Consider the following 13,520-nt stretch of genomic DNA (forward strand, 5'->3'; position numbering starts at 1 on the left):
ATCAGAACTCTCCATAGGGGAATGGAAATACATATCTCGACTCCTATGAAAAACAGAACAAGGGATGCCCAAAGTAAAAAAAAAAAACATATTTGCTACTCTTTGAAAAGACAAGTTAAGTACCCTGAGTTCTTATCAGTGTTTGATAATAAATAGGGTAATAATCAAAAATGAAAATGTAGATAGTAAAATGGAAAAAAATGGAAATCATAGAAAAGTGTGTCTTTGTGTCTTTGGATTATAATAAATTTCAGAACTTAGTAGTCATTGTGAATTTAGAAACATCATTGTGCATAATTCAATCATGAATATAACCCTGTTTTGAACAATATAAAGGTGTGTATATCCTTTGGTTCCACCAAAGTATTTGATTATAATAAAAAGAACCTCAGACTTAGTTGTCAATTAGGTTGAAGTCCTGATTTCTACCTGAATCAAGGGATGATGGAAAGTCACTTAACTATTAATATTCAATTTCCATATAGTAAGCAGAATTACCTATCCTGTTCTCTGTTAACATGGACTTTTGATTATATAATCATTAAGGCTGTACAAGATTTTGAGATTTCTGGTGATAAAACTGTGGTTTTATTTTTCCTCTCTCTATTTTTATGTTTAGCTTACAATAGTCACTCAATTAATACTTCTCAAGGGCATATGAAACATTCAGCGAAATTAACCAAATTCTGCTCCAAAAAACACAATGAAGAAATTTAAAAACTGGAAGTCATGGAATATGAAATCTCAGGCTATAAAGGAATTAAACTAAAACTAAATAATTGAATATATCTAGAAAATGTACTAATATTTGGGATTAAGCAATATAATTCTAAATTATCCATGGGGAAACAGAAATTCTCAAGGCAAGATTAAGAATATCTTGAAGTAAATGAAAATAAAAACACAACATATCAAAATTTTCCTCCCCTAGACAAGTCCTTTCAGTATATCCTAAGCAACACTGGATAAACTTGTTTACAAGTTTTGCAAACAGAGAGACAAAAATGATGCCACAATTCATTTAATGATAAAGACAGTATCATAAAGACCCAATCACAGTGCCTGGGTTTTGAGGTTAAAGAGATTCAATATCATTGTAAATTCTAAAATTTTTTAATCTTTCTGATCATCAGTTTCTCTACTCAAAAGACATGAAGACCAATACTACTAACTCATAGGATATTATAAAGATCAAATGAGATAATGTATAAAAGTGCTTAGCAGAGTAGTTACAGCATAGTAAGGGCTTAGTGTATACATATTATATATTCTTTTGAATTTCATATACTCCAACTAATAGAGACTGGACATTTTAATATTTCTATTTCTCATCTATGAATTGCCTATTCATAACTTGTGTTTACTTTTCATTGTGTTTATGTGATCCTATTTATTAGCAGGATATACCTTTGTGTTATGGATATAAACCCTTGGTATATCTTATCGGTTGCAATATGTGTTTTCAGAGCCTATCCTTATGTTTTACCTTTTTGATGGTGTGGTTCAACTCAGAAAATTTGTACAGGCTAAAGACTCCTGTGTATTACTTCCTCTGGAATTTCTCCTTCTTGGAGATTAGATTCACCAGTGTTTCTATCCAGAGATTTTTGTGGGGAATGGTTACTAGAGTCAAGACCATTTCCTATAACAACCGTTTAGCTCAATTACTTTTTCACCATCTCCACGGGTGTCTCTGATTTTTTTCTTTTAGCTGTCATGTCCTATGATCGTCATGTTGCCATCCGTAAGCCTCTCCATCACATCACCATCCTGAATAAGAAAATCTGCACCCTACTTGTCTTTAGTTCATGGCTAGAAAATTTTCTTACTATTTTCCCTTTGCTCATACTTATCCTCCAGTTAGATTTCTGTGCTTCCAATGTAATTGATCACTTCTCTTGTGAATATTTCCCCATTTTACAACTCTTGTGCTCACATACGTGGCTTAATAGAGATGACTGGCTTTTATTTTGCATTTGTTACTCTGCTGTTCACAGTAGCGTTAGTGATTCTGTCCTACCTGCGCATCATTAGCACCATTCTGGGAATCCTGTCTGCTAGTCAGAGGAAAAAGGCTTTTTGCACAAGCTCCTCTCACATGATTCTCATTTCTATCTCCTATGGAAGCTGTATATTCATGTATGTCAAGCCTTCAGCCAAAGAAAGAGCATCATTGACCAAAGGAGTAGCTATTCTCAACAGTTCAATTGCCCCAATGTTGAACCCTTTTATTTACACCTTGAGGAATCAGCAAGTAAAACAAGGTTTCAACAACTTGGTTCATAAAGTAGTGTTTTCTAGAAACAAATGAAAGCATGTGTGAGCATGAATGAACGTCATTGTGAAGAGGCAATAAAGGAAAAATGAGTTTTAACTTCTACAATATCCTCCTATGTCCATCTCACAGACACCTGCAACGCTGAGATTATTTTCTTAAGCTGTTTTTTTAACCTAAAATTGACTATCTTGTGTTCCTTTCAAGCTATCTGTAGGTTGTATGTAATCACTGATTTACAATTCTGAATAGACAACCAATGACTATAGAGCATAAGTCTCTTTGCTAATTTCCTGAATAATAAAAATATTTTATACGCTGATGGCTAAAGGAGTGTACACTGTTTTAATTACCTCATTCTTAAATATTTTCTCCTTTTAACTAATACAACAATTTCTTAAGTTTATATGAAATATGAAATAAATTAAATATCTGCAACAACTATATTTTTATACACTATCTGTAGTATCTGTTCAATTCTTCTCACTCATCTGATGGACTTGGATATTTATTTTCCTACTTACAAATAATTTGAAGTTCATAACATCACATATTTCTTAGTTATACTGAAATCATATGTTGTGTCTTATTTTATATACTCTCTTTTTTTATCTTTATTTTTTAAAAAAAATATGTAAAAGAAGAATATTTAGGCAGCTACCATTACTCTTCTGCCTCCTGGATGTTTGATAGGGATTTCATAAATAATATCTCTTCTAGGGAGAGCATTTATTCTATGCCATATTTGGAACTAGGTATGTTCTATACCAGATCTTATTTAATCTTCAGAGTTATATAGCAAACTAGATGTGATTATCTTTTTTTTACAAATATGTAAATTGATGCTCAGAAAAATTGAGTAATTTGCCAGAGGTCTTGAGCTATAATAGCCAATATGGTAGCCTGATTTGAAAAAAACAAAACTAAATAAATAAACAGAAAACTTGTATTTGCTCTATTTTATGCATATTTGAAACTCCTTGGCATAGTTTTTCTGAAGGATTTGCATTATTTTATTGTTTTTTTCACTCACATTATCCCATTTGGGCATGATATATTGTTACTAGTCTAGTCAGGAAAGGTACTAACTCTTAATATTATAGTTGGCATATAAATTACAATGTTGATCCATCAAAATAAGAAACTCTTCAACTGCCATTCCTAGAGCATGCGTGAGCAGGAGAAAAATGTATCAAGTATTAGCAGTATTATGGTACCAAACATTGTTATTGGGAGGTAAATTAAATGTAATGGAGTTAATGAATATACTCAGTACAGTGTAGCAGATTGCCAGTTTAAAAAACGGCATGGAGTATTGGGTAGAGATCTGCATCAGGAATTAAGATATTTCATTGCTAATCTCTGTTTGAAAAATAATGTTGAGAGAAACTAACTTCATACTTAGTGTTGTTGTTTGCATGTTGTTACTTTCTTTTCTGTCTCACTGGACACTGTCCCTCAAGCTTCCTTTTCCACTTTCAATAGTAATGTGTATTATGTTATGTATTCCTTGGTGTTTTGTGTCCATTCCTGTTCTGGCAATTTTGGTTCACTGAATTAGTCCCCTTGAGCCAGTGGAAGAGAGAATAGACAAAAAATTAACTGACTTCTGCTACATAAAATCTATGCAGAAATCATACCAGAGAATTTTAAAATTCTTTGTGATTTTTTTTCTCTTTTGTATATTTTCTCCTTTCTTACTCTCTGTAGTCAAAGAAACGTATCCCTTCTGGATAACATGGAAAATTTAAGGCAAAAACATTGAAAATAGAAAGCAAATTTGATGAGAGCAAATGTTTTCAGAAATGCTGGTTTCTCTGGACGACAGCAATGGCAGCTGCTAATATTTTTCTATATTCCAGCTGTTCTGAGTATTAATGAGCCTGTAGGAAAATCAGAGGTAAGTCGGACATATAGAAGGCAAAGAAAGTCTCCAAAGCCTTATCATTGATTCATTATTTATCGGCTCCACTTTCAAATAAATTAAATAGGATATATTGGAGTTATATTTTGCAAGTGGATATATCAAAAAGTGTAAAAAGGGGTTAATATATTTTGCTTTATCATATCAATTTATTCATTCTCTATTAAAGGCAGGAAACTACTATCCACGTCTCTGTGTGTTTCTAATTGAATATAGACTATGTAGTTCTTTGTTTAAGAGAACAGATTTTAGTTTCAGGTTGTCTGAGATTTTATTTGACATTTGCTAGCTATGAACATATCTAAGTACATAACCTCTCTGAGCCTAGTTGCTTATTTGGGAATAAAGATAAAAGTTTCATAGCTGTGTTTTAAGGGCTAGATGAGATAAAATATAAAAGTCCTTAGTATTTCACCAGAATAAATAATATCTTGGCTAAATTACACTCAATATGAACATCCTCCCCAAAGTAATTCCAACTGACAGAAAAAATAAAGTAAATAAAACAGCTGGCCTTAAAGAATCTTAAGTGCCACATGGTTTATAGATTATTTTCATTTACATTATTGTAATTAATTCTCAAAAACACCCTTGAAATTTCAACTCAATTTTAAACAGAGAAAACTGAAGCTTAAAGAAATTAAGTAACTCATCCAAAGTCACAAAGTCAGTAAGTGGACCATTTGTGTTTTTAACCCATGTTTCCCTGACAGCAAAAGCCATGTACTTTCTGTGATAAGTATTTACCCTAGAATGTCATAAATAAGAAATTAATAGCGTTTTGATAAGATAATCTTTTTTTTTTTTTTTACTTTTCTGAACATTATAGCAAATGAAGTAAATGTGTGAGGTTATGAGTTGATATTCCCTATAAACAGATATGAGTGTTACTACTTCTGAAATTATTATTAAATGTGATTTGATGATCTCTGTTTTCCATTGATTTTATTCTACGAACACTGCATGAGTGCTGAAAATTGAATCTGTCCATCATTATTGAAATGAAGAAATATAAACGATTCAGATTTCTCAGGAACATAGCTATCTAAAATAATTGTGTAAAAAAAGGTAAAAAGCGTCTAATAAAACAATCCTTCCAAAGACTGGCTGGCTTCTCCTGAGGAGTCTTTGCTTCTTTCAGGCCAAGGGAAGCTCTTTAAGAAAGACCGTATCAGGGTCCAAAGCCCAGAATAATTGAGCAGTGCCTAAAGTAAATTTAGAGTAATTATGAATCAAAACTAGATGTTCCCCCAACATTGAATTAAACAATTTCCTTTTCTCTAATGTATTAACCTAAGCCAGGAACAACTCTTAAAACTTACAAAGTAGAAAGAAACAGAGTGATATAATCAATAAAGCACACTGCTTCGGAGATAGGATTTGTGAATTTTTTCTAATGAACTCTAATGAGTTTTAACAAAAGAAGAGAGAATTTAGTAAACATAGAGAAAGTTGAATCAATTAGACTCAAAGTTATTGCCTTACTAAGGGATATTTCCACCCAGTACAACATAAAACATTATTAAAAGCAAACCAATAACAACAAAACACACCAGAAATAAAATGGAACCAGTCTAATGCTCTTCTCTAGGTCTCTCGAAGGAACACCCTCTGGTCCTTCAAACTTAATGTATCCTTTAATATAGAGTCCCTTTCTCACCTTAGACATCAAAGAAATCATAAATATCTAGTTTATCTAAGGGTTATTGTTAATATTAACTTGATGGTAAGATTTTGGAAGGGTAAAATATTAGGGTGTTTTCAGAATGACTCCTTGACGATGCTCTGTAGCCATCTTATTTAAAAATATGAAATATTATTGTTAATTTTCACTTTGGATAACTCAAAAAGTCTGTCTCGGGGATTCTTAGAAGGCAAGTAAGAATTGATTTTGATGAAATGGGTGGAAAGAAATATAAAGTTTAATAATCTAAACCATGTTCTTCCAGGGGGAAATATGGATCAGCATTCAGGAATAAAAAGCTGAAAAGATGAGTTAAATTTTTGGAGACATCCTTCATACTCTTCATGACTACGTCCTTGGGATGGGTAAGGCTCTAGGAATCACATGCCCCTTGTTAACCACTGAAGGCCGTTACTCTCGAAAGGCTGACGAATGAACGAATGAATGCAGGTAATTCTTATCAGGCTTATTTGATGTTAGTAAATGAATACAATGTACTGAATTTTCATAAACATTTTTACATAAAAGCACAGTATACAAACCTTGCTTCTGTGATATTGGATCATCTCTTGCCAGAGTTTCTTTAAACCTGTTTTCTCTGGTCCTAGAAGAGCGGCTATAAAATATTCATTTTAAGTGATGCTCACAAGAACCCTTCCTACATCTACTAAAATTTTTCTTCACAGCTTCTCAGGCATTCTTTCATAGGTTTAATCAGTAGGTAAAAAGTACAAGCCATGGTATTATTACTCAGAAAAGTGTTAAAATTAGGAGGAAACTTACGAGGAAATACAAATATGAAAAAAAGTTGAAACAAGATTAAAAATATAGTGCGATGATACATTGACCACAATGGAATAATAACGAAATAAACTTTTGTTTTTTGAACCTGGATCTCCAATGCTGGTAAGTTATTGGAGAAATTTCAACTTTGAGATTGAAACCAAATCTTGTTTATCTGATGAGAATGCATTTCGTGACTTCAAGGTGTTATGAAGAACTAGTACTTTCAATGAAAAGTAAACTTTGATGAACGAAAAATGATGTTACTGACCAAGAGTGAAGTTAATTAAGTGGATGAATTGTGAAGAAATTTAAGGAAAGTAATTTTTAAATAATTTTTTTTGAGGAACATTAGCCTTGAGCTAGCATCTGCTGCCAATCCTCCTTTTTTTGCTGAGGAAGGCTGGCCCAGAGCTAACATCCTTGCCCATCTTCCTCTATTTTATATTTAGGACGCCTGCCACAGCATGGCTTGCCAAGCCGTGCCATGTCCGCACCCGGGATATGAACTGGTGAACCCGCGCGACCGAAGCAGAATGTGTGAACTTAACCACTGCGCCACGGGGCTGGCCCCTAAATAAAATTTTATTATGTTCTCTTTTAAATTACATATCAGAAAATTTGGCTCCTTTTACAGGCCTCTGTTAGAAATTTACTTACTACAGGAAATTCAGGTCAAGTAAATAAATATATCTTGAAAAGTAGGTAAAGTAGGAAAACACATCTTATAAAACAAAGATGCAACCTACGTCATATACAGCCTAGAATTTGGCATAAAATAAAGAACTGTACATGATGGCAGTAGGTGATTCAATGGCAAATTCAATATTAATTAATTAAAGTGTTTATTTTAAATCTACTATGACTATATGAGGAACTGGATTATATTGCAATAGCTTTGAAGGGAAGACTGTCCTAACTTTCTGAAATGCCAGAGCAGTGGAGGAGTTCACAGGAGATTTCAGCACAGGCTGTGTCACAGCTTGGGAAGAATGACTATAAGATTCCTACGGATATCATAAATGAGTATTAAACCTAGTGTTGTAGGAATAATAAAAGTGGTGATTTTAGCTGTCTTTGAAATCTGCTACCCACATTGCCACTCACATACGTATATTTTATTTAATGCAATCATTCTCATAAATATTCCTATTACTAATGAGGGGCAGAGAAATGAAGTGGTCATTGGTAGCAATGTTGACATGCTGCAAACACCTAACATGCCTCAAATGTGCTGATCAAATCCTAGCTGAAGATGAGAGCAGTGGATTGTGTGTGTGGGTGGGACGGGGGATGGTGGCGGGGTGGAGAAGGCAGCCACACTATAGTGGGAGAGGTCACCAGGTACACATAGGGGAAGAACAATTCGCTTGCCTAGAATGCCTGACAGGTGCTGTACAACCAGGTGATTCCACTTCATTTTCTTGGGTTCTTATCGTTCCTATGTGGTTCTCTATGTGCTAAATGTATTCATTACTATTTACCTTGTACACAGCTTTTTACACAGGGCACCATCTTAATCCCAAAGTTTGGGGAACATTTTCTCCACTGAACAGAGCCTTACAAGGCTGTTATTAAGTGCTAAGCATCTCTATTAAAGTTTCACGTATATTAACTCATTTAATGCTAACGATAACCTTATGAGATAGGCTTGTATACAGAGGAACAAGCTGTGTGTTTATAGATGAAGCACGGAGGAGCTAAGTGATTTTCATACCTAGTAAGTGGCTTGGATTCAAACCCAGAGACCCTCACTCTTCCTCATGGAAATATCTATGGTAATATCATTTAAATTTTTATTTAAAAAGATAAAAATTAAAACTTACTATTTTAAAAACATACAAATAAAGAAATGAAACCATTACCCTAGCTTTCTTGGAGAAAATTTATCTAACTCTTTAATTGAGAAAAATTCTTCAATATAATTGTAGTAATAATAATAATTTTAAATACAAAAGTAAATAAGTTGGATAAAAATATTGGTCCTAAAAATGACACATTTGTAGTCTGAAATGTCATAACATGTTGCAAGGGATTCAAATGTGTTCAATCTCAATTTTAAGCCCTTCCAGTTTAAATGATTTTTCACCTCTTCCTCTCCTCTATCTCTACATCTGAAATTACTCATGACAATGACTTTAGCATTTCTGAGTTCCAACGAGGTAGTAGTAGGAGTTGGAAAAACTGAGTGTTAGCAAAAGTTGATAGATGGCTAAAGACAAAATAATCACTTAAAAATAAACTATCCTTGGGGCTGGCCCCGTGGCCGAGTGGTTAGGTTCGCGCGCTCCGCTGCAGGCGGCCCAGTGTTTCGTTGGTTCGAATCCTGGGCGCGGACATGGCATTGCTCTTCGGACCACGCTGAGGCAGCGTCCCACATGCCACAACTAGAAGAACCCACAACAAAGAATACACAACTGTGTGCCGGGGGGGCTTTGGGGAGAAAAAGGAAAAAATAAAATCTTAAAAAAAAATAAAAAAGAAACAAAAAAAAATAAACTATCCTTCCCACTTTTGAGGACTCAATGTAGTAGAACTTCTTTTTTTTCTTGGTGAGGAAGATTGGCCTTGAGCTAACACCTATTGCCAATCTTCCTCCTTTTGGTTGAGGAAGAGAGGCCCTGAGCTGACATCTACGTCCCATCTTTCCTCTATTTTGTGTGTGGGACGCTGTGAAAATCCTCTCTTGATGAGTGGCGTAGGTCTGGCCAGTGAACCCACAAACCCAGGCCACTGTAGTGGAGTGTGCCAAACTTAACCACTATGCCACCGGGCTGGACCCTGTAACTGAACGTTTAACTTACATTGACAGGGAAAGTTGTATACGGATTGGAGCAATAGCACAAAGGTGGTTCTCAGAGGGAAGGAAGCTTCTGGACACATCTCTGAGAGTTCACAGGTAATATTTGAGGTCAGAAAAGTCTAGGAACAAATCGCTGCCAGACCACTTCAAGCTTTGTGATACTGAATTTTTAAAGGCTGCCTCAACCAAAAACTTTTCACCTGTAAAACAGAGGAAATCAGAAGATCATTGTCATTATCAATTTGCTTTACATTTCCCCTGCAGGTGAAATGACATACTATTTCAGCCACATTATGGCTCCACACTTGAGTATTTGTCAAGTCACTCTACAAATTTGTTCTTTGCACTTTCTCCCATAGGTCTGGCAGGAGAAAAACAAATAAACAACTGAAGAATGAGAAACCAGACAGAAATAACAGAGTTCATCCTCCTGGGACTGTCAGATGACCCAAAGCTCCAGGTGGTGATCTTTGTCTTCCTGCTCATCTCCTACATGCTCAGCATCACTGGGAACCTGACCATCATCACCCTCACCCTGCTAGATTCCCACCTCCAGACCCCCATGTATTTCTTCCTCAGAAATTTCTCTTTATTAGAGATTTCATTCACGACTGTCAGTATACCCAAGTTTCTGGGCACCATCATTTCAGGAGATAAAGCCATTACCTTTAATGATTGCATTGTTCAGTTATTTTTTTTCATTCTCTTGGGGGTCACTGAATTTTATCTCCTAGCTGCCATGTCCTATGACCGTTATATCGCCATCTGCAAACCTCTGCATTACATGACCATCATGGATCGGAGAGTCTGCACACTCCTTGTCTTCTCTTCATATCTAGTTTCATTCTTAATCATATTCCCTGCACTCATGTTGCTCTTAAACCTTGATTACTGTAAGTCTAATATTATTGACCATTTTACCTGTGATTATTTTCCCCTGCTGCAACTTTCTTGTTCAGACACAAAATTCCTAGAGATAATGGGGTTTTCCTGTGCGGTGTTTACTCTAATGTTCACATTGGCGTTGATATTTCTGTCTTACATGTATATCGTCAGAACCATTTTAAAAATTCCTTCTCCTAGTCAGAGGACAAAGGCCTTTTCCACGTGTTCATCTCATATGATCGTCATCTCCATCTCTTATGGCAGCTGCATTTTTATGTACATTAAACCCTCAGCAAAAGACAGGGTATCTTTGAGCAAGGGAGTTGCTGTGCTAAACATCTCAGTAGCTCCCATGCTGAACCCCTTTATTTACAGTCTAAGGAATCAGCAAGTCAAGCGAGCTTTCCTGGGCATGGTGAGGAAAACTATTTTTCACAAGCAAATGAAATGACGTAGTGTAATGAATTAGAGACACATTGCAGGGCAATTTAAAAAATAGAAACGTGAAATTTCAGTAGCTTCTTCAAATCACAATGGCCTTCCTCTCATCCTTGTTCAATCTCTCTTTTTTCCTATACTTTACAAGCACATTTGTTTAGTATATTTCTCATTTAATTTAATAACTTTTCTTGTGTCTTTCTGACTCCCATTCTTCTGTACACTTTCTTAGTTCTAGCTTCTTAAGAAATAATTATTTTAAAAAGTAAAATTGTATTTTGAGTTTTGTTTAGGAAAGAAAAATTTTCACCAAGAATGGAAGAGACAGTGTATAAATATTGATATGATATTTTACTTACTCTACACAGAAAATATAATTTTGTGACTTTCATTTACATTTGACAGAAATTCTCTTAACTATCTCACAGTTTCTCCAGGAAAAAAACATAAATGCCACATAATTGATTGAAAAATATAAATAATTTCATTTAAAAACCAAGACACATTACCTGTCACTAACTTTAATAGAATGTGTCCATATAATTTTCCTATTGATAAAAAAATGCACAGGCCTTTAACAATATATCCTTTTGTAGAAATGGCGCAAAATACATCTCCATATTTCCCAATGCCATAATAACTCAATAGCTATTGGTGCATATATGCATACATGCATACAAACTGTAGAAAACAGTGACGAAATAGGTATTTCAGATATGTAGGATGAGTTCACTTTCTATAATTCCATAGAAAATAAGCTCTTCCTCCTGAATAAGCTTATATATACATATATATAATAAGCTCATATATATTCATGTACAGTTTCTCGTCAAGATTTGGACTAGTTTGAAACCAGGCATGTATCCAAATTATTTTACACCTAAACAAAATCATTTAGGTTTGTTTTTTAATAAAAACTTCATAACAAGCAAAATTTTCCATTTTATATAAATTGAGGATTTCATCTGTTAAAATACTCCTTAATTCATTCTACATAAGGCATTAATAAGTACCTAAAGTATCTTGAAAAGCTGTATGTGTGTGTCTGTGTGCGTGTCAAGCTGAAAAAAGAATTAATGGATACTAAAACATATTCTAAATTATACAAACCGCTTCTTAGTAGCAAAAAATACACTATAATCTTAATTAGTGGTGTAACATTCATAATGATTGTTATGCGATATATTCAACTGAGAAACACAGCATAGAATTTATGGAGAAAGAAAAGAAAGTGATAGAAAATTGAAGGGGATTTAAAATATTAGAGGAAACTTATGAATGGTTTCTATTTCATTTCATCCTATCTGAGGTACAGTTTGTATCTTAAACAAGACATATAGTTGACAAATGAGGTTTTTATAATTTCTAAGCATATATTTCCCCATTGGTAAATCCGGTATAATATCAGGTCAATCAGGTGTACATAACTCACTATAGGGATAGAAAGAAATCTGGAATGCATATAGCATAATTATCTTTCAATAAATTGTAGCAATTATTAATATTGTTCCCTATATCTAACTGCTATAATTGTGAGTATGTACACATTACATTTTTTAAAGTGGTAAGAACACTTACGAGATCTACCCACTTAAAATTTTAAGGGCACAATCCTATGTTGTTAGCTACAGGCACAATGTTTTACAGCAAATCTCTATGGCTTACTTATCTTGTACAATTGAAACTTTATGCTCACTGATTAGCTTCTCCCCCATTTCTCCCTCCTCATCCCCTGCCAACAACATTCTACCATCCGATTCTATGACTTTGAATATTTTAGATACCTAATAGAAGTAGATCCACACAGTATTTATCTTTTTATGATTGGCTTATTTTACTTAGCGCAAATGTTCTCAAGTTTCATCCCTGTTGTCACATATGACAAGATATCCTTCATTTTTAAGGCAAAATAATACTCCATTGTATGCATTTACCACATTTTCTGTATCTATCCTTCCACGGGCATTTAGGTTGTTATCATATGTTGACATTTGTGAATACTGCTGCAACGAACATGGGAGTGCTAATATCTCTTAGAGACACTGATTTCAATTATTTTAATATATACCCAGAAATGGGATTTCTAGATAACCTGATAGTCGTTTTGTGTGTGTGTGAGGAAGATTGCCTGTGAGCTAACATTTCTTACCAATCTTCCCTTTTCAGTTTGAGGAAGATTGTCCCTGAGCTAACATCTGTGCCAATCTTCCTCTATTTTGTGTGTGGGATGCCACCACAGCATGGCCTGACATGTGGCATGTATGTCCACTCACGGGATCTAGACCCGAGAACCCTGGGCCACCAAAGTGGAGAGTGCGAACTTAATCACTATGCCACCATGTCGGCCCTATGATAGTTTTATTTTTAAATTTTAAAGAACCTTCTATACTGCTTTCCATAGCAGCTGCACAATTTTGCATTCACACTAACAATGTACAAGGATTCTAATTTCTCAACATCCTCACCAGCTTGTCTTTTGTTTTCTTGATAATAGCCATCCCGACAAGTGTGAGTGATACATCACTGTGGTTTTGATTTGCATTTCTTTGAAGATTAGCGACATTGAGTATCTATCATATACCTATTGGGCATTTACCTCCTTGTATTTCTGTGTCTTTTTTGGAAAAATATCTACTTAAGACTCTACTCAAGTCTTCAGCCCATTTATTTATTAGGTGATAAGGGGTTTTTTGTTTGTTTCAGCCTTCTGCTATTTCGTTGTTGGAGT

General features: G+C 34.5%; 1 protein-coding gene and 1 pseudogene across 1 annotated transcript; both read left to right on the forward strand.

The window, feature by feature from the left end:
- Nucleotides 1,459-2,311, forward strand: OR6C342P (olfactory receptor family 6 subfamily C member 342, pseudogene; annotated as a pseudogene).
- OR6C1 (olfactory receptor family 6 subfamily C member 1) lies at nt 9,864-10,805 on the forward strand. Its single transcript, NM_001391779.1, is given in 1 exon segment — nt 9,864-10,805. A coding segment is annotated over 1 exon segment (942 nt).
- The last annotated feature ends 2,715 nt before the right edge of the window (nt 10,806-13,520 follow it).

Source organism: Equus caballus, chromosome 6 (genome assembly GCF_041296265.1).
Source record: "Equus caballus isolate H_3958 breed thoroughbred chromosome 6, TB-T2T, whole genome shotgun sequence".
NCBI lineage: Eukaryota > Metazoa > Chordata > Mammalia > Perissodactyla > Equidae > Equus > Equus caballus.